The 25,668-nt window shown below is 49.2% G+C and overlaps 1 protein-coding gene and 1 long non-coding RNA gene across 12 annotated transcripts in view; one reads left to right on the forward strand and one right to left on the reverse strand.

Annotated features, from left to right (window-relative positions):
* The window catches only part of Nav2 (neuron navigator 2), a 654,337-nt gene that overhangs the window by 358,955 nt on the left and 269,714 nt on the right, over nt 1–25,668 (reverse strand). For 3 of the 10 annotated variants that reach the window (XM_016008379.3, XM_076543387.1, XM_076543365.1), the window contains exon 1: nt 5,018–6,018. The exons of 2 other annotated variants lie outside the window; for them this stretch is intronic. In XM_016008379.3, the coding sequence (XP_015863865.3) occupies nt 5,018–5,275 (258 nt within the window). In that variant the 5' untranslated portion in view covers nt 5,276–6,018. Of the gene's footprint in view, nt 1–5,017; nt 6,024–25,668 lie in introns of those variants that run through there. 5 more of the 10 variants (XM_076543351.1, XM_016008376.3, XM_076543371.1 and 2 more) reach the window with 4 other exon arrangements.
* Nucleotides 8,266–25,162, forward strand: LOC121829008 (uncharacterized). Of its 2 annotated transcripts, none has more exons than XR_013041903.1 (3): nt 8,266–8,405; nt 22,044–22,162; nt 25,081–25,162. It is a non-coding gene; the product is annotated as an uncharacterized LOC121829008 (long non-coding RNA). The 2 variants fall into 2 exon arrangements; XR_013041902.1 differs by having other exon boundaries at nt 25,078–25,161.

The raw sequence follows: 25,668 nt of genomic DNA on the forward strand, positions 1-25,668 counted from the left end.
CAACCATTTCCCATTTGCCCAGTTTCTTGTGTCTCAAATTAAATGGTAAAGGTATAAGGACTGGCACAGATGACCTGGCAGCTAGCAAATGTTCTGTGAATGACCCTTTCCCAGAGGCAAGGCTGAATTAAGAAATAAGAATTTCTGACCTTCAGCCAAAATCTTGCTGGGTGGCTTGGCTTTGCAGACTGGCTTTGGGAGATTCACAGAGGTCTGAGGAAAACGCCCCTCATGAGGCTGCAGCCCTCGCATCGTGTAAGTAAATAAAAATGAGCAGGGAGACGGTGCTTCAAGTCTTGGTCAAGGAGAAAGTGTGAAAAGCAAAATGTAAACCTAGCCATTATCAAAGCTAAAATTTGGGCTATAACTCCCCCAGCCTCCTCTTTGATGTATGTGTGTGATTATACGTGCGCCGTACTTGAAGCTTTTCCATGTGTATAGAGCTGTGTATGTGTGTATAGATGTAGGCGTATTTATACGAAGATGTATACACACTGAATGATCGCCCAAATAAGCCCCCAGTTCTACCTTTAAAGTGTCTCTAGAGAATTAACCCAGGGGACAGGCAATAATATGTGAACTGTAAACAATCTTGCATGATGGCAGATAACCACAATGTGAGTTCCCCTCCAAGAACCGAGAAAGAGAAGACAGGGAATAACACAATGGCAGAAAAACACACTAATCAAATCCATAATCAACTCTGATGACGGAGCAAAGATTCTAATCAAAACAGTGGAGCGAAGCAGCAACAGGTTGTAAGCTTGGAGCTGTGCTCTTCCCAGGGGCCTCACCCACGCTTTCTTTTTAAACATCTAAAACGCTCACACAGGATTTCAATCACTTCTAATTATTTTTTTTAGGAAATAAGTTGCAGGCTGAACACTAGCTCCTAAAAACAGGAAATATCAAAGTATGATGTGAATCATCTCTTCCGCCTGCAACTGCTTCTTAAAAATAATAGGTTAACCTCATCCTCAGATAGCCCAGGACTGCTCCTTGATCTGATGGTCGGCCACAGGCTTGCACACTAACCCAGAGCATGTGTCTAAAAAAGCGATTCCTTACACATGGTCATAGTTCACAACATGTGAGAGAGCGGAACAGATATTATAAATGGTCCATCTTGGGGAGGCCCAGGTAGCACAGTAGCACAAAGGGGGCCAGAAGGACCTGAATGAGGCAGCGTGGGGACTGCAGGAGACTGAGATCAAACTGCAGGCCTGTAGGGGCCTCCAGGAGGAGTCAGAGGTTGACAGTCCGGCTGCCTCTAACAGCCACTGGCTTACAAGTCTTTCACGGTAGGAGAGAACATGTGTGGGGTGGGGAAGAGGAGTGAAAACTCACTGAGTAAATGGAATTACTGGGTAAGAAAACAGGAGTGGAGCCTGGCATGATTAATCCCAGCACTTGGGAGGCAGAGGCAGGTGGATCTCTTCAAGCTCAAGGCCAGCCTGGTCTACAGAGTGAGTGAGAGGCCTTGTAATGAAAAAAGATAACAGGAATGCTTTGCCCTATAACTACCATGTCAAACACTCCGAGACCCAAGCTAACAACGGTCATTTGTTGTTGCATCCCAGGAGTCGGTTGTGAGCCAGGTTCTGTAGGAGACACCATCTCCCCAGTTTCTCGACACTGGCCTGTATGCAGTTACCGCCCAACAGAGGCCAGCACGAGCATCCAGTAACTGCCCAGCCTCTGCTCCTCCTCACACCGTTTTCCTAAAATGGAAAGCACCCAGTCTAGAACATAAACAGAGGAACATCCCCTTGGGCTCTGCACCACCGCAGGGCAGCTTAACCTCCCCTCCTTTGTCCTTGTTCGCCTCCTCTGTCCTCCCCAGCAGGCACTCCTGTCTGGGGCCCAGCCCATCTCCCGCCTCCTCTGTGAGCCTCCCTGGTCTTCTCCAGTCCTTGAGATCCTGGCCTTTCTTCCAGCATCCTGACTCCTCAGCCCCAGGACATCTTCCGCTCTCCCAGTGTTGCCCTCTGCTGGATACAGAAGTCATGCCGTCCAAGTGGGATACCTCATCCCCAAGACCCAGACTTCCATGCCGTATTTGTCCTGAGCTCTGCCACAGCATGGAAGACAGTGATGGAGAGTGGGCGTGTCACTGGCCCAGCACCTGAGCTGGGATTCCTGTTCTGCCACCCTGGACAACGTGGATCAGTGGTGCCATCTGTGGTCTGATAACTCAAGGTCTGTAATTGGCCAGCAGCTGCTGTGGCTCTCTCTCCCTGTCCAGCATCACAGTTAAGGGGTTTGAGTTCTAATGCTACTTCCTCCGCTGCTCTCAAAGCCATTTAACCTTGATTTCCTCGTGTGTAAAACGGGGATAATTATTCTCATTGCATCAGGTTATTAAGAGAATAAAAGGAGGGTTTTTTGTTGTTGTTTTTTTAATGCAGAACATCCAGAACAATTCCTGGCACCTATGAAGCCCAAGGCAAGGGTGCCTTCTTTACATTCTTGTTATCTTAGGACATGGTCAAATGCACCACACCCACTCTAAGTGTTCCTGTGAAGACCAATGAGATCCCATGGAAAGAGCCCAACACATCAGGCATTCCACAGGTCATCCCACCCCTCATCCTCCCACAGAGCCTGGAACTGTGCCAGGCAGGGAGAGAGGCCTGTAAACACTTGTGAACAGTTTGACACCTTCCCAGAGCCTTGTCTTCTCACTTAAAGGATACAAAGTTTTTCTTAATACTCATAATTCCCATGGCTGCTTGTGCCCATTTTTACAGATGGAAGCAATGAGGTCCAGGGGAGTAGTTAGCAGACTAGGCCACTCAGCTAACATATGTCATACGCAAGGCACCACTGATAGCCAGTGCTTTAAAACCTGTGCTATTAGTCACTACACAACCCAGCCAGTCTCCTGCCAAAAATCCCCTAACCAATGGCAAGATATCATTTGCCACTGAGTTCATCATTTCCTGAGTGTCTTCTAATGATAAACATTAAGTTTGGGATCAGGAAATTACCAGGTGCCAAGTCAGCCAAGGTCCTCAAGCCATAATCGAGGGACTTTTCTGGAAGGTGAATGTGCACTGTCTGTCACCATGGGGATACCCTGTTCAAAGACGGAGAAATCCTTTTGCCAAAGCCCCTTTGATGTCAGGGTGGGGCGATGTTACATAGAAGAGCTCCCAGGAGACCCAGGGGCTGGCAGGCAGGGGCCAGCTGGGAAACCAGGACTGTCCATTGGAAAGTGGCCAGTTTCCTGAGCCACCTCTCCAGATCACCCTCGTGATGCAGAGGACCCATGGAGAGCCAGAGAAGTGGAATGTGGGGTGCTGGGGACAGTGGGGCACAGGGGAAGCAGCGCCAAGTTAGCCCCTCATGGAGAAGTCCAGGAGTAAAATTTTTTTTTTTTAAATGGTGAATCACCTTCCCGAGCCTGCCCACTGCAGTCCTCTGCCAATGTTTGTTAAATGAAGGGTCAAATGGGCAATAGCAGGCAGCAGTCTGGCTGTGAATGAGCCCAGCATCTGCCTTCCCGTTCATTCCTAGGTTCCTCCTCATCAGGCTTGAGGGCATGTGTCACATTCTCAGTCACTGCTCCAAAATACCACCCACTCCACCCCCACCGATGAAGGAGGCACCCCGGTGCTCACCCTCGTTTCAGAGCCCTCTGGACAAGTTCTGAAGCTCTAAGAAAAAGAGCAGAGTACCCAGCCTAGCAGAGCCAGGGCCCAGGAGCACTGGAGGAAATCTTGCCTTCCTCCCACACACCATCAGTCAGAGCTGTCAGCTTCCAAAAACGTTTAGCAAGTGCGGCATCAAGAGGGACATGCTGATGGGCCGGGTGTGGGAGCTTGTGTGGGGAGGGCTTTCTCTGGCTCTGAGTTCCAACAGTCTGTCTCCAACCAGTTTCTAGCTCCAGTTCCTCCATCAGAAAGCTAGGAATGTGTTGAGTGTTAACCGCCAATCAAAGAAAGCTACAGAAGGTAGAGACTCTGTGAGCGGAGAAGTAGGTGCCCAAAAGGTCAGCTGGTCTGTTGCTACTTCTCTCATACCAACCCCAAACTGCCTTCCTCTCCTGACTGGGACAGTCACATCCGTCAGGTCGGCCTGTCCCTAAAAGTCCCTGCTGAGTGGCAGCCAAGAAAATACAGCATGCCCCTGCTCCCTCCTGCCAGAAGAGGAGGAAGGCAGCAGTCCAAGAGAAACTGATTGGCCCTTAAGGATTTCCTTAAAAGAGATTGCATGGCCAGGGCCTGTCACCCTGCCCAGTAGGGGGATGCCTGCTCTGCCCGGAAAGGTACAAGTCACCGTTTCTCTTCCAGGCATTCTCTCACCCACACCATCATCTCCCTAATCACCAGAGCCACCAACACGGGTAGCATAGACTACCCAGGAAGGAGGGGCTTAGCTTCGGCAGCCATTCTGAGACAGCCAAGCCACCCCTATGGCAACTGCAAGCCCAGTCACTAGCTGCTCCAGCAAGCTAGCAGTCAGCAGCACCTGGCCAGAATCCTTTCCCCCTAAAGATGGAACGGGAACAAGCTATCTTCAAGCTAGGAGGAGGGCAGGCTCGGGGCAACCACCCAGCATCCCTTGTCCTGGATCTCATAGCTGGGCCAGGTGGTATCCAATCCAAAGAGGCACCAGTCCATTCCTTCACGGGTTACCACCCGAGCACGGACACACATCACAGCAGGAGATACTGTCTCCTAGGGGCCAAGCACTCAGCATTCAGGCCCTAACATTTCCAATGTCAGCATGCGCTTTTTGAGACTACCTCTACCACCTGCTCCAACCCCAAAGAAGCCGCAGGCTGCCAGCACCCCTTAGATTTGCGGAGCTCCTTAGGCGAACCTCTGGCACCCTGGCCACACCCACTGACCAGTGTATCCTTCCAATCTGCCAGCTGAAGGGGTATGCTTCCTCTCCCCAACTACATTATGGTAGCCTCTCCTCCAGGCAGCCCTGTCCCTCCCTCCCCCATGAAGGATCACCCATCACCATCCCACCCCCCAACAGTGCCCTGGCACACAGCACCCCTCACCTGGGTATCGAACCCGTTCTCCAGAGAGCTGCTTTTCCGCAACGGGAGCCCCTCCCCCGTCGGCTCCTGCAGCCCCTGCGATTTCAGGGGGAGCTGGCTAGTGTAGGCCGTCTTGCTCACCTCCACCTTGCTTCCCAACTTAAGGTAGCAGGGCTGCGGACCAGTCCGGGCCGGGGGCACGTGCAGGATGGGCGCGGCGCTGTGCACCGGTTTGGGCAGTCCCGACTTCATTTTGGAGGCTACCAGGATGGCCGGCATCTTCTCCCGGGGCTTCGGTTTTCCCAGCACGTCCCTGGCAGCGGCTGCGGAGGCGACCGCTAAAGGCAGCGCGGGCAGCCGAGCAGGCGCCGGGCCTCGGCCCGCGAGGCGCCCACCAACAGTGGAGAAAAAAATAAAAAATAAAATCCCCGGGTCGGGGAGCAGGGGAAATCCTGCGAGTGCGCCTGCGGGGGTGGCGGGCTGGTCACTGCCCTCAGCAGGTTCCACCTGCGCGTATGTCGCAGCGGGCGGCCTGCTCAGAAGCTCGGGGACCGCCGCCTTTGGCAATTCTTCTCCTGGGAAACCGTGGCGTGGACGCCCATATTAACTTGTCATTGCATCTCGGAAGTGAGGAGGCTCCTTAGGAAAAGACACAGGCTAGGGACGCACACGTCGCGCTCCGGAGGCTGCGGGTGTGAACCGCGGAGCAAATGAGCGGAGAACGGAGAGACGGAGGGCTCACGGAGCAGAGGAGGTCTCAACCGCGGGGCGGCTGTCACCCTGCAAGCACGCCGCAGTGTCACCCGCGCCGAAGCGGACGCACGACGATCTCCCCAGAAAGGTCTTGTCTGGGCGTGACAGCCGGTCACCGCTGTTCACAAGCCCCTGGAACACAACAGCACCTGAGCGCCTGCGGATCTGCCCATGCTCCGTGCGCTCGAGAGCAGCACGGCGGTGGCGGAGGGGCGCGGGCACCGGGACGCGCAGCTGGCCGGGCTGGTTGCGCTGCGCTGCGCTGCGCTGAGCTCCGGGGAAGGCAGCGCGGGCTGCAGGCAGGGCTGGACGCAGGGGAGGACCGGCTGCGGCGCGCGCTGACAGCCCGGGCCGTTCCCGCGCGCCCATTGGTTCGCGGCGGACCAATCCGAGGTCGCGACTCGCACTGCAAGGGGGCGTGGCCTCAACTCCCGGGGCCGCCGCCGAAACTCTGGGGCCGCGCTTGGCCGCAAGTACAAAGCGAGCTGGTGGCCGCTCTGCGGCACGGCCCCGGCGCGCGCCTCCCTGCGGGCCACCACCCCCGCGTCCCCGGAGCCGCCCGAAAACGCCGTTGGAACGCAGATTCCCGCCTCTTCCCGTCCCCCCACCCCTCCCGCCCTGGCATGTGTCGGGGAAATCGGTTTCCCTTTTTCAAAATGGCTTGGGTCATCTCAACGGTTTGCGGGTTTCGAAGACACGCCCCAGCCTCCCTGCACCTTCATCGGGATTTGACAGGGCAGGTCTCCTTGTCCCCTGCCTGAAGGACACTCCAGCCATTTCTCCTTTCCGGGCGGGCCCAGGGGCCTCCCAACAGTTTCCTCTGGGACATTCAAATGTAGCACATTGCACTTAAGTATTTGAAGTATTTATAGGCTGATACAATGGCCGGGGAAGCTTCGCGCCCCAAGACAGCTCCTCCCGCCACCTACCACAGACTGTAATTAGAGCGGCTTGGTGACCCGGGCAGGCTGAGGCCAAACCTGCCCCGGTTTCATGGTTTCATTCTGGCCTGGCTGGCTGGCTGGCTGCTCCTGGGACGTGCCAAGACCACAGGTTCTTCCACTTGGAATCGCTGGAGTATCTCTTCCTCTCTGACACAGTCTGAGTACTGAAGGAAAAATAGATAGATGATCCAAGCAGGCTGCTTTGGGGTTGATCGTGGAGGAGGCCAACCTGGAGAACGGTTTGGATTTGAATTGGGAAGTTTCTCCACCTTCACAGATCTTCTAAAACTGCGGGTGTCTCATGCGGTCAAGTGGAGGTTTGAGTACATTTCTAAAATGTACTGCCCCGGCTAAATGAGGTAGTGCCTGCCAGTGTAGGGGACCAGAAAAGGCTGTGTCTTTGTTATTAATGTGCCAGCATGTCCCACCATATAAGCCACATTTCTCTGAGTGTAGGATACAAATTGTCACTTTATTCCTACCCTATAGCCTGATCTACAAGATCCATAGAGTTAATTTTCTATCGTCCCAATGCTATTGACTGTATCCCTGGCAAAACTCTAACGTGGTCAGGAATGGTGGTGCAAGCCTGTAATTTCTGCTACTACAGAGGCTGAGGCAAGAGGATCCCAAGCTCAGGGCAATTTTATGAGACTCTTGTGTCCAAATAAAAGCAAAAAACGGTTGGAGATGTAGCTCAGTGGTGGACAGCTTGCTTGCTTAGCATAAGCAAGAGTCTGATTTCAGTGCCCAGGACTATAAATAAGCGCCCTGATTCTCAACTTGTATCAGGCAGTGGAGCCTTTGGCAGGTAGTAAGCACATGACAAGGAATCCTCACGATGGGATCAATGCTGATATTAGAGGAGATGGGATGAAGACAGATGATTGCTTTCTGATAGTGAAATGGCAGCCTGTCTGGATCACAGAAACAGCCCTTGACAAGAATTTGACCATGGCTATATCCCGGTCCCAGACCTCCAGCCTCTACGCCTAGGAAAAAATAAATGTTTGTCATTTAAACTGTCCTGTCTACAGCTTAAATTCTATTGTAGCTTAAATTAAAATCCAAAGTGAAAACTAAGACCAAAGTAAAAGTTCAGTCTTAAAACAGCCCCTGCAGCATTGAGAGGTGAGATGGTACTCTCCACCCCCCATCCATTCTGTTTGCAGGGACTTTTGACCCTAGCTAGAGGGAGATGCACATAGCCTGTTTTAGCTCTTTGTCTCACTCTCTGAAATTAATCACAAATGGTCCCTGACACGGTGCACTCTGACCTCGACCATCCGAATGACCTCCTATGCTGGTGTCTTGCTTTAACTTATTTATTGTTTCATACATTCTCTTCTAAAGGAATAAATGTTTTGAAGAACCATATTTTGACTTTCATGAGATTCTGTCAGAACTGAGCAGAATGCTATGGACTGAAAAGCTACCCAAATTGTTACTGAATATGAATGCATGGTGAGATTGCCTTTTAGTAGGAATATACCAAAATGAAAAAGGCTTATGCTACAGTCCACCTTGAACTCTAGTATGAAGAGTTATAGAAAGACACTGCCATCATCAGTTGTTAAGACTGTGGAACTATCTCCAAATATCCTCAGAGCTCAGATGCAGTGAGTGTCCAAAATCTGGTTTCTGGAGCAGCAGCAGAAAAACTTTGACACACTCCACCTCATCCCATGCTATTGAATGAACACTCCCAGAGGGTAAGTAGTGGGGGCAGGCAATCTGTGTTTTAACAAATTCTTAATGAGGGCATTTTAATGCATGCTAAAGCTAAGAATTCTAGCCAAATGAAGGGTGCATTCAGTGCACTTCCGGTGCCTCCTAAGCCTTCATATGCATAAGAGCCACAGATCCCAATTCAGCAGATCTCCAAGAAGCTGAGATTCTGTCTGCCAAATAAACTCCCAGGTGATGGATACCCCTGCTGGGAGTCCGGATATCCACACTGTAGGCTGTGAGGTCAGACCACTGTCAACAGGGGTGTAACAGCTCAAGACCCAGCTGAAGTTAAGTGGCTTTTGTAACTCTGCTCTGAAGAGTCTCAGGGTTCATCCACCTCGCAGGGGACAGCAGCCTAGTCCGTCGGTGAAGTATACCATGGACACAGACATGAAAGTAGTGATGGCTACCATATGTGTTTGCCCATTAAAAAAACATTCCCAGGTAAATCAAAATTGCTACCAAAGCCATTTTGGGGGTTCTGAGACAGTCAAATCTGTATGAATATAAAAAAAATAGTAATCCTTTGCTTTGAATTAAATGCATTTGTAGGCTAAGGGGTCACTCGGGTAAAATGCCCTGCAAGTGCAAGGACCTAAGTTCCCTCTTGTGTTTAAAAAAAAAAAAAAAAAAAAAGATAGTGTATGATTTTTTTAACCTCTGCCCTCCACATGCACACACATGCAGACACACACATCTGCACACACTTGTGCACTTGCACACTCCAAACCACTCATAATATTATCTCTTGGTAAACAGAGGCACACTATTTGTCTTAACTGAGGGTTATCCAATGACTGACGTCTGATGAGGTCTTAGATAACTGAAGGCATGTACATCTTCCTGCAAACTTCCGAATGTCTTTCTCTGCCTCCTCATCCCTTCAGTAATTGTCGTTGCTCTTCCCTGCACAGTTTCCTCTTCATTTTTTCTCTCCTTTATTTTTCCTACCTAAAGTAAAATATCACACAAACCAGAAGAGGGAGAAAAATAGCAAACGGGAGGCAAAATCAGATAATTACAGACATTTCTATTTAAATCAGATTGTGGCCAGTTACAAAAGTATCTCTAAGTAGATTGCTTCCGCGTGGCTATTATGTTAACATGAGAAAGGGGAACTTTAAATCAATGTAGTTAGCAAGCACTGGCAGCTGAAAGAGTTGGTAATTGAGAGAAGAGCAAGCAGTTCTGGGAAGAACCTTCCTTAGTTCTAAAGAACATTTGTCCATTTTGATTACATGCAGCATAGACAAAGATGCAACACTGAGACAGGCCCTGTGTGAAGCCCCGGCACCGGCAACACTTCTTTTTTTGGTTCTCGGATTCTAAACTTTCAAAATCGCCCAAATGTCAGCTATAGGCCAATTGGGAACACCAAAGTGCTCAGGACCACTGGATGATCTTGTGTTTGGATGCCCCCTGGGGGCAAGAGCCAGCCTCCAATCAGGAAGCACCAACTGCCCCCCTCCCTCTGTAATCTCAACATCAGCCACTGGTGGTTTGCTAAGTGGGGATTGGGCTTCAGCGCTGACCTGTAAGTGACCAGTCCCATCAACCCATCCTTCATGTAGTTACAGACCCCATCTGCCTGACCTCCCAAGAAGACAGTCCTGTAAAAAGCCAAAAACATCTTAAACTCCAGCCTGTCAGGGGAAAAAAATGCAAGGAGAGTCAGCTGCCCCCTGCAGACCCTCAATTATAAAGGAGAAAGAAACTGCAATGCTCTGAAGGAATATAAAAAGCAAAACATTTTTTTGTGAGACTATTTGGGAGTTAAAAAAAAAAAAGCACAACAGTTTATTTGGGAAAACATGCTTGTTCCTAGTTTCCTAAGGCATAAATTGTCAGTTTAGGACACATGTCCCAGGGATGGCACAAATGCTCACTTTCAGTAGTAGCTGAGTTAAGAGCTCACCCATCCTAGACTGTGGAGTCGCAGACCTTCAGAACCCTGCCTATCTACAGGTAGACAGTACTCTCCTCCAGTGGAGTAACTGCCATCTTGTAAGACCAGCTGTATCTGCTTGCAAACGATCATCACAGCTGGGCTTGTTAACTGTTGACATTCCCTCACTGAAGGGGGTGGGGTGGGGAGACTCATTGGACCTTCCTGAATATTCAGTCGTGCCTCCCAGCTAGTTATCTGAAATTTTGCAGCTTTGCATATGGTCTCAGGGATCTTGGAGAGGGGGGTAGAGTATATGAGCTGGGAAACAGAAGAGGATCCATCTGCACAACCACGTACTGGGTGTAGACAGTCCAGGCTGCTTTAAGGTCTTGATGTTCCTGCCCATAACCTCACACCTATTTTCCCCAAGTAAGCCAAGTAAAATCCCTGGCTCCCCAGGTTGAATTTTGGTGGAATTGGACCATTTTGGGACATTCTAAAGAGGGGGTAGTAGACATTGCTTAGTCACCCCAGAGAGAGAAGTCTGTCAATATCCATCCTCCCTACTCCACTTCTAAACTCTTGTGTCCTTCCAGCAAGGGGTGTGATTGTAAATCACACTGCACACGGAGGTATCTCTGGGTTGTTTTTGAGAGTCATAAACTGAGGTTCCCCCATCTGCAGGCCTTGGCATTGTGTGAATGTGAGCTCACCACCTCCCCAGGCAATGGCCCTGACTAAAAGTCAAACATCTAGCAAAGCATTGGTTCATCAGGGGCTCAGTCATCAACTCAGAGAACAGACATTTTAACATGATCTAGGTCCTAGACTCTGGGTGTATTTTGGGAAGTGAATGAGATAAAGTTCTCCTCTCAGGTCCCAAGGGTGCTGTGACTGCTGTCCTTCTACCTGCTTTCTCCCCAGCAAAAAGCTCAGCGAGCTGCCTGTCGGTCTGGTGGGGGAAATGGAAAAATAACAAAAGAGCATAACCAGTGTTCCAGTAGAAGCCGAACAAAGCAAAGCATGAAGAGCCGGGCACAAGGGAGGGTCATGTAGTCATGGGGCTACCTGCCATGCCCATTAGTTTTCTGACAACGACAATAAAAAGAGTAACAGATATTTTTTTTTTTTGCTTCTTCCTTAAGAGATCTTGGTCTCTGCTGCCTTGCTACATCTAGGAAGGTGTTTGTTTGTTGTTTGGTTGTTTTGCTTGCATCCTGCTTCATTTGACAGAGGATTTTTATAAAGCGCACATCCAATGAAACAGTGGCTAAAAACAATTAAGAATTAGTGCAATCACCATAGAAAACATGTCTTCCTTAAAACTTAAGAGTGTGGCTACTTTCGTCTCCTGTCAGTGAGAGAAGGCTGTATCAATCAGCGACAGCAATGGGAACATAAGCCACCTGTCACTTCCTCCCTGATGCTGGCACTGGTAAACCACAAGAGACGAAGAGCTCACACTTGCTGGGTCCAGGCTGCTCAAGAGTGAGCCTCTGGGTGCATGGCCTTAGTGACTTCTGAGTGTCTTGTCATCTAAAGAGTGGCCCCAAATGCAGGGGTCAAGCCGTTGTCTTGTGACTCCTGAATAGGAATTATTCTATTCCCTGACATTTCATGTGAGGGGCCCTTGGGGATGGAGTAAGCCAGAGCAGAGTGCAGACTCCCCAAGGTGGTAAGACAGTATTCTGTCACTGACAAACACCCAAGATCAGGCAGGTTTGTTCCAGCTCATGGTTCTGAAGGATTCTGTCGGTGGTACCGTTGCTTTGGGCTCCACGTAGCACAGAACATCGTCACACAGCATGCTGAGGGCCAAGGCTGGTCAGAACAGCCAAGAAGCAATGACAGAGAAGAGGTTAAGGTCCCAGTCTCCTCAGTGACCTGACTCTTTCCAACAGACCCCCACCTCTGACGGTCTGTGCCCTCTCTGTGGTGACACAGGCTGGGGATGAAGCCTGCAACTCACATGCTTTGGGTGACGCTTGTCCCCACCACACCACAAAGTGAAGCCCTGTACTGAGCTGTTACTCGGAGTGACATTTTCCCCTCAATTGAGGGGAACTATAACCCACATATATGTAAGCGCCATAAGGAAAGCTATTATTTTGTAAGCTAATTTTAAAAGGAATTAAAGAGAACTATAAACAAAGGTCCATATGTTGAATCTGGGTTTGTTTAGCAGCAGAAGGATGAAGATGGGAAAAAGAAACAGACCCAAGAACAGCCTGGTTCTGATGGGAACAGGAATTCAAAATCAGGGATGCCCAGGAGATGAACCTGGGCTTGCTTCCCACCTGCCTGGTCCCCCACTCCTGAGTGGCAGAAATATAGAGTCAAGTTTCCTGTTTGGCTTAGGGCAGGATTATCATGGGGATCTGTCTTTTGACAGTGGCTGGGATGAGGGCTGAGTGGTAACTGCATGAGAGGACAATGAGGAAAGTAGACAAAGAGACTGCATGGGTCTTCTGACCCAGGCAGTGGGCTGTGGCTGAGGTTGCACTCAAGGGCGGCACATCCACTGTTTTGAAGTCAGGAAGCAAAGGTGAAAAACAAATCTTCTAATCTGTCCAGATCTAGGGTGATCCCACCAGCAAGCTTTTTTTGTTGCTTTTAAAATTTTAATTCTCCACCTGCTTTTCACAATCACTCTTACAGATAAGTATATATATCCTTTTTTTGTTGTTGTTTGTTTGGTTAGTTTTTTGTTTGTTTGTTTTGTTTGCTGTTGTTGTTTTGTTGAGATAGGGCCTCATGTAGCCCCGGTTGGCTTTGAACTCCCCATGTAGTTGAGGATGATCTTGAACTTCTGATCTTCCTGCCTCCACCTCCAAAGTACTGGAAAACGGGTGCACCATCATAACCGATTTTCATGTAATACTGGGCATCAAACCCAAGGCTTCATGCATGCTAGGCAAGCACTTGACCAACTGAGCCACGCTCCTGACCTTCCAACTGGTCCTTTAACAAAGTGTTCCTTCTTTTACAGTACCCACTCTTCCCACACATCAGTCTCTACTACCAGAGTGGCCTCAGTAGTAATGCTGATATTGATAAGAGGTACAGTCTGAGAACCTTTCTTATTCTGTGTCAGGGACCAAGGTCAGCACCGTACTCGTACTGCCTCGGAGTCTCCCAGCATCCCCGTGGGATGAATGGTTATTGTCATTTTCATTTATAGAAGAGGAAAAGGGCCCAGAGAGCATCTAGCATCTCCTCTAAGGTACCTCACTGATAGTGATGGTAAAGCAATACCACAACTGCCTGCTCCTAATGTGAGTCCCCAGGCCACTCCCTGACACGGAACAATTCCCATAGCACCCCGCAGTTGAAAGATAGACTAGAGGGCCAAGTAATCACACAGGTTGTAAAGGGCAGAGGCCTTATTATTTTTTAATTTTACTTAATTTTATTTTTTGTATCTGGGTGATTTGCTAGCGTGTATGTACTACCTGTGTGCCTGATGTTCATGGAAGCCAGAAGAGGTTGTCAGAGCCCATGAAATTTATGGAATCTGCCACTATGTGGATGCTGTGAATTGAACTTGAATCCTCTGGAAGAGTAGACAGTGCTCTTAACTGCTAAGCTATCTCTCCAGCCCAAATGCAGAGGTCCTAAAGTTAAGACAAAGAATGAATGCCAGTCAATGGGGCATTTGAGAGATGCTCAGCCTCTGAGGTAGAGCTTCTTGCTACTATTCAATGAGGGATGAAGTTAGCTTGGACCCGGGTTCTTTAAACATGAAGCTTGAGAGTTACTGGGAGAGTCTTAAAGGCCCTATGTTTTTCCAGCATGCCTAGAATTCTGAGTCTGGGAATCTACCTTTGAAACAAGCCCTCAAGTTACTGGGAACCAGCTTGGAACTTGCTCTCAATATGAAGCCTTGGCCATACTTTATAGTCCTCCTGAGAGTTAAAAAAAATTAAAGCTGCCAAGTACCACTGTGCAGCACCAAGGAAGGCAGCCACTCTGTAGTGTGGCCAGACAGTGGCGTGATGGTAAGGTCTTCCTGGTGCAGACAAACTGGAAAGTGCTGCTGTAAAAGTGGTGGTGAATCAGGGATTTAGCTCAAGGGCTGAGTGCTTGCTAACATGCCCAAGGTCCTGGGTTCAGTTCCCAGTACTGCCAAAGGCAAAACAACAAAATGGGGACAAGTAATGGGAGCAGGGCATGAGTGTGAGCAAAGTACATTTTGTTGTTGGTGGTTTTGTTTTTTGTTTTTTCTTACACAGGGCTTCTCTGTGTAGCTGTGGAGCCTGTTCTGGATCTTGCTCTGTAGACCAGGCTGGCCTCGAACTCACAGAGATCCACCTGCCTCTGCCTCCTGAGTGCTGGGATTAAAGATGTGCACCACCACCATTCTGCTTCACTGTATTCTTGTGATGGTTTATGTTGATTGCCAACCTGATGGAATCTAGAATTCATTATTTATATAATTATGTCTAAGAATTCATCTTGGCTATAAATGTCTTGGCATGTCTGTGAAGCATTTTCTAGACTAGATTAGTTGAAGTGGAAAGACCCACCCGAAATGTGGGCTGAACCATTGTGTGGGCTGGAGCCCTGGACTTCATAAAAAGGAGAAAGTGAACTCAGTACCAGCATCCATCCCTCTCTCTACTTCCTGACCCCATATGCAGTGTGCCCAGCTACCCGCTCTCCCGCTCCCACGCCATGATGGACTATGCCCCTTGAACTAAGTGAGCCTAAGTAAACGCTTCCCCTTTAAATTGGCTTTCTGTCAGGCCTTTGGTCACAGCCATGAGGATGGTAACTAGTGCTACACATGAATGAAAACGTCACCGTGAAATCCATCACTTTGTGCAATTAATATATGCTTAAAGAAGACACCCGCAAAGGCTTTATTCTCGTGGCGGGGAGTGGCGGTACTGAAGCAATAGCTAGATAATTTTAATTAGTGTTAAAAGCCAATCTGGAAAGCTCCAGGGTTTCTGCTACTTCCTGATTAGATTTGCTTCTAAAGAGAAGACACTCAGCCACAAGGAGCCCATGCAACCCAGGCAGCCGCCCCGGCACCCTGCAGCCTGCAGTTGCTGGGTCCTCACTGCTCAGGAGGCCCCCAGACACCTTTCCTCCTCCACCCCCTAGACCACACTTCCTCTCTGGTTACTGCTGCCCTCCTGGAAGCCTGTGTGCCTACCCTCTGATGGCACCCCAGGCAGGAGCTTGGCTAGCATTGCATCTCATGGTCAGGAGAGGTTCCTGGCCACTGTGTGACCTCCAGGGATCGGGGAGGGAGCCCAGGCAGCAGGACTCAGAGACAACGCTGTAATTTAACTCTCGGGGGATTCCAGGCTGATCGAAGGGTCTGCTGGTGTGAAAAGACCTCTGCTGAGTGTAACTGCTAAAAATGTAGAGTTTTGAAATGTACTTTTTGATTCTTTCCTTTAATGAAAAACCTGAAGACCTCCTCTTGTTATTTGTATTCTACTAGCTTACTTATGCAAAACAGTTTCCTGAAGTATTTAGATATGCCTAAGTTGTCCCATTGTATATGTGGAAATAATTGTTTATAAAAAGAAGGGAGAGGAAGGGCCACTCACGCCAATCATTATGAAGAGGTCTCTTCTGAGATGTGAGCTGAGGGTCTGTATTATTATTCACATCATTCATCCAAAGGCTCTCCATTATGGGGTGATTTTTAAGTACTCCTCAGTGGGATTGTCTGTGTTTTTCAAATATATTTGTTTGAAACTTTCACTTATCTAAGCAACACTCAGTAAGCCCTATCCTAAGCCAACCGTTGTGCCAATGTTGGCCTTGGTGATGAGGACACAGTTGGCTTTGTCTCTGCCCTCTGCCTTTTTAGGGAGTCGTTTTCCCAACCCAAACTGACCAAACCAACAAAAAACGCTGTGGCAGTTGTCCATGTAACAAGGTCACTGATAAGGTCTCTGTAAGACACAGGGAGACTTATTCTAGAGGCCTTGCCTGAAAGTGGCTCTGGGAACAACTTTCTTTTTTTTCTTCCTCTTTCCCTTTATCCTTTTCTTCCTCCTCCTCATCTTTATTCTTGAAACAAAGTCTCACTATGAAGTTCAAACTGACTCAAACTCCCAGCCTTCCTACCCCAGTCTCCCCAGTATCCCCAGTGCTGGTACACGTAGGTACCACCAAGCCTGGCCCCTAACAGCATCATTCACTTCAGACATTCCAGGGTTACCCCTGAACAGAGAGGCACTAGAAATAATTCCAGTTGCTCTGGAAGTAACAGTCTGTGACATCAAGGATGCTGGCTACAGGAGAACGAGAGACAGCAAAGACGGTGAGCCCAGAATGCCAGAGATAACCAGGGCACGTGCCGAAAGGAATCCATTACCATCGCCCTTGGCCAAGCTCCAGGCTGGGCTAAAACTTGTCAACAAAACAGAGACACCCATGAGGATCTTTGCACTCCAAGATCAGCTCAAGCTGTGTGAAGATTCAAGATCACAAACAGCTGCGTTGATTTCCGCTTCCCTTCCCAAATGTAAGGCAAATAAAATCCTGGCGCTTGATACTGAGAAGAACAAATATACAAGAATTGTCTTTCACGGTTTGGCTTAGAAAGACATCGGTTCACAAACCAGGGTGGGCAAGACACTGTTCAGTTGTTTCCCAAAAAACAGCAGCTCTACGTGGCCCAAGAATGTTAGAAGTTCGCAGCTGCATTGGTTTTCTCCCCCAGGCACACCCTGAGGCTGTGTGGAAGACTAGCAAGCTCCAGCAGCCTGCCTCCAAAGACCATCTTGGCAAACCAGAATGGGGAATGGACTCCCCACAGTCTCCTGCCAGTCAGGTTTCATCCTCATATAGTGACAAAAGAGGGGATTGGAGAGGCAGCACCTGACTAGCAATGCACCTCCAGATGGGCCTTGGAAGAGGCTCCAAGAATCCCTTTGCATGGCCCTCCCAGCTTCTGCCTCCCCTTGGATCCTTTGCCCTCACTTTTGGTCCTGTCTGGCGCCCCCTGCAGGAACCTGGCACAGCCCCCTTACACCTACTCCTTCCTTCAGAGTGAGGAAAGGAGGCATAAAAGGCTGCTGTCAGGAAGGGCTCCGGGTGAACCCTGACTTCACCTCTCACGGCTTGATTCAGGTCACCCCACTTCTATGAGTCTCAGTTTCTTCATCAATAAAATGGGGAAGAATGTCATTGTTTAGTGGAGTTGTCCCAAGAATTTGAGATGACGAGATGACAGCCAGGGATGAATCCAGACACTTACAGATTCATGACTTCAAATGACAATTTAGTGCCAGCAAATATAGACAACATGCTGGTCAATATAATAATGCAGTAAAATAAATTTCTTTTATTTATTTTAGATTTATTTAATTTATGTGTGTGCATGTTTTGCTTGCATGTAAGTGTACGATGTATATCCCTAGTGCCTGAGGAAGTCAGAAGAGGGCATCAGATGCCCTGGAACTGGAGTTGTGGAGGTTTCGAGCTGCCTTGTGGGTGCTGGGAATTGAACCCATGTCCTCTACAAGAATAGCAAGGAGGCCTCCTCTTCCAGCCCCACAAAGTTCTTTCCTCGGGGAATTTACACGAAGGGAAATAGAAGTTGCATGAACATATTAGTGACTGTGTAATCACTACATGAGGGAATGCTGTATCAGCAGATAAAGGTCCTAGACCCCTTCAGACCATGGAAACAGCTGAGGCCTCTCTACAGAACGGACAAACAGGGTAAGAACTGAAAGGCAGAAGCAGGAAGGCAGAAAGGGCCATTCCTTTCCACCTGCCAGCATGCTGAGGGTAGGTGGAGGTTTGCACAGGAAAGAGAAGAGAGCTTGGTCCCCGGCCCTACAGTTGTATCTCTTACCTATGGACTTAGGGGTGATGCCAGAGTCTGGAGTACCTCTCTGGAAGTCAGTTAGGGGAGTGAAAGTCGCACGGGTGTGCACGGGTGTTCAACTGGTGGAGTGATCTCGACCTAGGGATGTGTGCTTGTTGGTTCTTATTGTCAACTGGACCCAATCCACAGTCACCCGAGAAGAGCAATTGAAGAGTGCCCAGCTGCAATTGCCCCTGTGGGGCAATTGCATGGACCGCTATTGTTCTAGCAGGGCCCAGCCCTCTATGGGCAGTGCTCTCCATATGCAGGTGGTCCTCGACTATACACTAAAGTTAGGAAAGCAGCTTTCCTGGTGCTTTTTGCTTCAGGTGCCTACTTTCAGTGACTGCCCTGATTTCTCCCAGTCACGGACTGTTAACCTGGACGTAGAAGAGGAAAGAGGCCCTTTCCTCCCCAAGTTGCTTTTGGTTAGAGTGTTTTTTTATCACCTCAACCGAGAGCATTCTAGGTTTGGGTGAGCCAACTCTGAGCCTATGTTCCTCTCCATATCACCAGTGAGATGCACTTCCTGGCTTGTGGAGGGGAGGTTAAACAAAGACCGTCCACAAAGGAGGGTTCTACGCCATGCATTTTGTTATACAGGTTTGAGCCCCGCCACTGAGTTACAGTGTGACCTTGGAAAGTCACCAAACCTCTCTGTGCCTGAGATTTCTCCTCTGTAGAATGAAGTCGATAACAGCATCTCCCTCTTAGAGTCGCTAGAAGGAATAAACGCATTGTGTGTTCAGCTCCGCTACCATCACATAGTCATCATATTCCCGAGCACACCATCTTCAAGCCCAGCTCTTTCCCTGCCTTAATCTACCAGAGTATGTTCTGAGTGTATGGAAATTTCCATGGCTGAGAAAATAAGTTGAATGTCTAGGGCCAATTAATTAATTAATTAATTTTTTTTTTTTTTGAGACAAGCTGGAACTCACTCTGGTAGCCCAGGCTGGACTTAACCTTGTGGTGATCCTCCTGCCTTATCTTCCCAGGTGCTGAGATTACAAGTGTAAGCTACTGCACTGGGTTTTAGGCCCTGGACCTGGGGATCCCTGGCTTTCTGAGAGGGGCTGGGGGCATCATCTAATATTCTGGGGAAGCCATCTGCATTCTCAGAATTGGGATATCCAGAATGATCCAGGCATGGAAAAGAGGGTGTGTGTGTGTGTGTGTGTGTGTGTGTGTGTGTGTGTGTGTGTGTGTGTGAAGGACCCTCTTTATAAACATCCACAGGTCAGACAGAGCACTGAAAACATCCCCCTCCCCCCTCGCAGCCCCAGATACATCTGCCCACTCCTCCCTGACTCCATTCATAAAAGAGCTGTTTTCTCCAGGGAATCAGTTCAAGGTGCTGGCCCTATCCTTCCACCAGAGTGTCAAACGCTAATATTCCTTCCCCCACCGACGGCTGCTTTAGTCCCCAAAGCCCAAGGTCACCAAGGCTCACCTTGGGGAGCAGCTGCCTTCTTGGAAAACAGGAATTGTTTCCACCACTGTCTCTCTATCTGTTGTTTTTCTGATGCTTCCAGCAGTGAAAACCAAATCACCAGGACCCATACGCTACACACCAACGGAAGTGGCAGGGTTTGGGAGAGAGTGAAACAGTTATATGTCAAGACCTTCCTCTCATTGAATCTCTCCAGACAATGCTTGGAAATAGCATCCTCCCCCTCCTTTTGTTTTTACAATGAAGAAACAGAGGCACTCTGGCTAAAGAGATCACGTAACAGACAGCCACACAGTTAGGGAGCAGAAGGACTGGCATTCAAAGCCTTGCTTGTCTGATTCCAAAGTCTATGCTTCTTCCTGATGCTGCACTAGACATCTACAGCCTGAAGCTATGCACTGCCTGTTTGCTGAAGAGTGAGCAAATCTCTGCCCTTGTCAGCAGGGGTGTTGATGCTCAGAGCAGGGCCTCAGCAGGGCCTGGCCAGCAACTTTTGTTCAGGCTGTCCTTCAGCCAATGGCAAGAAGGGCTCAGGTGACTGGAGGAAGAGAGCGTATCTGTGCTCTTCATGGGCCAAGGCACAGGCTGCCTTATGGAAAGAGACTCTAGGACATCTGAAACCTGTGTTCTTCTGCCCCTTCCTCCCTTTCTTCCTCCTGTGCATGCATACGCATGCACACATGCACACTGTCCTCATGCACCTTGCAGCTGTCGGGAAAGCATGCCAACTGAGGTGTTGAAATCCACAGAGAGCCAGAGCTTGGCACCTGGGGTGCGCTTTTCAGCACTTTGGGAATGACAGCTTACTCACGCACACAACCTTTCCAGAAAGGTCACGCTTATGCCATTGCTTGCCGAGAGAGGAAATTAGAGCAAAGGCCAAGGGTGGTCAAGGCCAATCTGGAGTTGAACTTGTCACCCCTGTGGGTGTCAGGAACCACAAGACCTAGCAGTGGTAGCTCCTGTTTGATGCCACTGTTCAAATTCCAGTAACCCTGGGAAAGCCAATGACCAGCCCTTTTCAGGCCTCAGCTTTCTTTCCTGTTTAAAAAAAGGGGGTGGTGGTTGATTGAGCCAGGCATGGGAGGCTGAGGCAGGTGGATGGCTCTCTGTGAGTTCAAGGCCAGCCTGGTCTACACAGTGAGTTCCAGGACAGCCAGGGCTATGTAGAGAGACCCTGTTTCAAAAAACAAAAAGCTAAGGTAAAGGGTCAGGGTCGGGCTGAGGAGAGCGCCCTGCTGGTAAAGTGCTGAGCAGGCAATGATAACGGCATAAGTTTGGATTCCCAGAATCCACCTCGGCATGGCGGTGCCTGCTTTGTAATCCCAGGAGTGGGGATGTGGAAACTGGTGGACTCTTGGGGCTCACTAGCTAGCTACCCTAGCCTAATTTGTAAGTTCCAGGTCAGTGAGAGACCCCATCTCAGAAAAAAGGTCTATGGCAGGCACCTAAGGAACACTTGGGGTTCCTATGACATCCCCCATTCCCTACGCCCCCCCCCACACACACACATAAGGGAGGTCAGTGGCCTTCACTCAGCCTGAGCTGTCACACAATCTTCTAATGGCGGCAAAGCAGGAATAGCAGCAGCTGTTGTTACTAAGGGCTCTAAACACACTTCTAGATGCCTGTGGGTACCATTCTCTGCCATCACAATCTGAGACAGCATTTCACTACATAGCTTGGCTCTTCTGGAACTCACTATGTAGACCAGGCTGTCCCCAAATGCATAGAAATTTACCTGCCTCTGCCTTTTGAGTGCTAGGATTAAAGGCATTCACCATGCCTGCTCATCTTTTCTTTTTACTTTTTTACATTTCTGTGTGTGTGTGTGTGTGTGTGTGTGTGTGTGTGTGTGTGTTTGTGTGTATGTATGTGTTTATATATACACACATGCCATGGTGTAAGTATGGGGGTCAAGGATAATGGCAGTTGGATCTCTCTTTCTATCATATGGGGTCCAGGAATCAAACTCAGGTCATAAGGTCTGGGTGGCAGGCACCTTTACTCACTGAGCCATCTAGTTAGCCCATTCCCTCTTCTTAAAACAAGCCTGCAAGGTAGCAATGGCTATCTCATGCTGTAGGCATGAAAACAACTCATTGGAAGTCAAGGAGTTGCCCACAATCACACAGTAAGTGAAAGAGCTGAGATTTGAACTCTGGCTCACAAGGGTGACTATTATACATACACCGCCTCTTAGGCAGTTGTTAGCTTTTCTGTGGCCACCCTGCTGGGACTCACCCTGTGCTGTGCTTTGTTGAGCTGTTAAAGGTTTTGGTGGCCTGATGAACAAGAAAGGGCACAGGTGAGCAGGGACAAGGTGGCTTCTAGAGGAAAGCATAGAGCCAGCTGCTTCATGGCTGACCCTGAAGTTGCCCCAAACATGTTGATTTTATATGAAAAGGAACATGCCATCTTCACATTCCTTCTGCTAGGCAAGGATGAGCTGCTATCAGAGATCACTGTCATCACTGAATGCCTCAAAACACTGACCTACTTTTTGCTGTGTAGAGACGTATCCCTAAGAAATGTTGTCTCCCTCTAATTGTCACAGGTAAGAGCCACCCCACCTACCCACTGGATACATCCATTCTTCAGTTCTGGGATACCAAGGCTCTCCTGCCCTTTCTTGGCCCCTCTCTAGCTCTCTCTCCCAGGTCTTTTGTTGGCTGCTTGCTCCAACCTTTTCTATAGGCATCACCTTTCTCTCATGCCTCCATGTACACAGAGGTAGAAGAGGCCAGAGGTTTCCCTAGTCCTTCTTTATTTCTGCAATGTAGTACAACCTTGGACCAATGATGCAATCAACCTGTGCCTCAGTTTCCTCATCATTGAAAGTGGTATAGTACAGCTCTCCATAGACACCTATAGATACAGGTGTAGCTGCTGCTTATAGGATTAGTATGAGTTTTACAGAAGAATGTACTGTGAGGTCAAAGATATGACCAACCTGTGGTCTGTGGGCTGTGGGCCCATTGGTCACAATGCTAGAAGTTTTTGACCCCATCAACAGTACTTTCCTAAAAGCTTCCAGGCTGTTCTGTTGTGCAGCCAAGATTAGGAACCACCAAGTCAACACAATCTCTAAGAGATGCATGTGAATGTGACTTGTGCTCTGGGTTCTAGGTGCTTAGGTAGCACAACACTTGGAGCAAATTCAGCATCCTGGGATTACCTTTTGAATGAATGTACAATTATATTTATCTGCAGGATTAAGGGGTGAGTGATTTCCTTCCTTAAAGCTAGTCACCAGCCACTATGAAGAGCCAAATTCTTCTGAAACAAACTACACGAGTCAGGTCACATACAAAGAGAAGGGGGCTCCATTCAGGGGTAGGATTGGGGGTGACTCAGCATTTGGAAGTCTGGGTTTTTCAGTTTTGTGTCTGCCCAAGCACAGAGATCATGCCAGGTTCAGACTTACAGTCGATGGCACTTCCTGAAGCCTGGCACCGCTTTCCAGGTGAAAACAGTTCTACTACTCCTGCTGGGACACAAATGGTCAGAACACAGTGGCATGGTGGAAGAAATGATTGTTATTTCTCCTTTTCCTCCTCCTCCTCCTCCTTCTCCTCCTCCTTCTCCTTCTTCCTTTTCTTCTTCTTCCTCCTCCTCCTTCTCCTCCCTCTCCTTCTTCCTTTTCTTCTTCTTCCTCCCCCTCCTTCTCCTCCCTCTCCTTTTTCTCCTCCTTCTCCCTCCTCCTCCTCCTCTTCCTCTTTCCCATCTTCTGTGACTGATGTTCAATCGGGCTGCCAAAAACTAGGACACTATTTGTATGTGTGTGGGAAAGGCAGAGCAGGCCATGCCCTGGCCTTTCGGAGTCGTACAGTGTTTTTCCTTTTCTCTCAGCTGGGCGTTCTAGATGGTCTCATAGAAGGAGCCCTTCCCATAAAGACCATAAGGGTTCAATGGAGAGGGCTGAGTGCTAGTTTTGCATTAAGATCAATGGGAAATAAAGTAGGGCATCCAGTGTTCTCCGAAAGAACTCAAATGGTAACCCATAGGGGACAAAACTCTTAAAGACACATGCTAATAAAGGGTACACCTCTCCAGCTTATTCTCTTCACACAGTCAAGACTAGCACAATGGACTGTATCACAATGCACAAACTGGGAGATGTTAGGGAGTTGGTGTGACAGGAAGAAATGCCAGGAAGGCCAGTAGTGGGGGAAAGGGCTGGAAGAGACACTTCTCAAATGCTCCCTGCACAAGGTACCTCTACCTGGATTTTAGTCTTTGTAATTAGAGGGTCACTGTCCCTGTTTACAGATGGGAAGACTGAGGTGCAAAGAAGCAGGCACTTTCATTAGAGAGTGGCTGAACCCCTTGTAAATTCTGACTGCAGCCTCCAAGATCTACCCATAAGCTTTGTCTTGTCCTGGGTCAGAGAGCTCTGATTCAGACCTCCAGGGAAGCCCATTTCTGGGTGCTAAGTAAGAGCAGGTAAGGCAGTAGCTGAGGTGATCCCCAGGTGTCAGGCATATTCCTGGACATTTTTTTTTAAGGCTGTGGCATTGTATAGTGTCTTGAGGCAGGGAACTTAGAGCCAGAGGCTAGGCTGCAGGGACCGTATGGGTCCCGTGAAAAGGCCCCCTTCCTGACCCAGAGTGGTGCAAGGGGAAGCTAAAGGGACAGTCTCAGATCCCTGAGACTATGGCTGTCAATCACAGGCGCTGCATCAGCCCCATCATCTTCGTGAGCCAAGTCGGCTCTGAGGAAAGGAAGATCGTGCCACCATCAGCTTGACTAGAGACCTTGGAGCTGACCTTGGGAGACCCACATAGCGCCGGCCGAGCATGACAGGGCTCCTGCACTGACCTCTTTGCAATCAAAGCTGAGTTACTTTTATTCTACTTTTATTGAAGACTAAAAGTAGCCCAGTGGCTCTGGATCATTTGTTGTATGAGATGGTGATTAAACCGACACCCCAGTGAGCCTTGAAGATGCTCTGACCAGGGACCCAGGGAACAATCTTCAAGTGGTCCCTGCCCCCAGCATACCCCATGCCAACTAAGGCCCATTTTTAGTTCTGGACTGGGGCAGCCTGAGGCCCAGGATGGAATACCGGTAGATGAAAGCCCAGTGCCCTTGCCTTGATCTGGGATAAACTTAATTTCTGGAACTCTCCACAGATGGGGCTGAGATTAGGGACCAAACCACACACTTTTTTGGCTTAATTCCTGCCCTAGCTTGTCCCCAGCCTGTCTTCAGCCTGTCCTCAGCCTGTCCCCATCCTGCCCCAGCCTGCCCCACCCTGCCCCAGCCTGCCTCAGCCTGCCCCCAGCCTACCCCAGCCTGCCCCAGCCTGTCCCCATCCTGCCCCATCCTGCCCCAGCCTGCCTCACCCTGCCCCAGCCTGTTCTGCCTGCCCCAGCCTGTCCCAGCCTGCCCCAGCCTGCCCCAGCCTGTCCTGCCTGCCTCAGCCTGCCCCAGCCTGCCCCGTCCTCCCTTGCTTGTTTTTTTTCCTAGCAGCACATCTTTACGGAACCACAGTCCTTATCTTAGCCTCTCCAGCTGGGAAGTCCACCTCAGATGCTCCTCTGTGTGGTGAAGGTAAAGAGGCACACTTCCTGCAATGTGTCTAGTTAATGTATGGCACGCGGGAAGTGACTGATGATCATAGCCACTTACTTGTAGAAGAAATTGCCAATAATGACTACTTTTGACTCTGAAAATGGTATTTTCCCAATGACATGTTACAGTATAGTCTCTCAACATTCTTTTAGCAGCTACTGTGGGAAAAAACAAAAACTAGTGAAGACCCTGGCTTGCTGTGGCAGGATCCCAACCAGAAGCCTCCTTCCCTGCTCCCTTCCCCGTGAGAACAGTGTGGGCCTCTAATGTCCTAGTAGCTGGTGTTTTACTGCCTGGCTCTGGGTGGGACAGTAACACTTGTTATTTAAGCAGAAAACTGTGCAAATTTGGGCCCCACCTAAAACTGGGTTGAGGGCAGAGGTGAGGGTGGGAAGAGCAATCCATGTCTGTCAGGCGGAAAAGGTCAGATCATTAATAGGAAAAACACACTGTTAGCTGCCCCATGTCCCCCCGGGGCCAATGTTT

Source organism: Peromyscus maniculatus, chromosome 1 (assembly GCF_049852395.1).
Source record: "Peromyscus maniculatus bairdii isolate BWxNUB_F1_BW_parent chromosome 1, HU_Pman_BW_mat_3.1, whole genome shotgun sequence".
Lineage (NCBI taxonomy): Eukaryota > Metazoa > Chordata > Mammalia > Rodentia > Cricetidae > Peromyscus > Peromyscus maniculatus.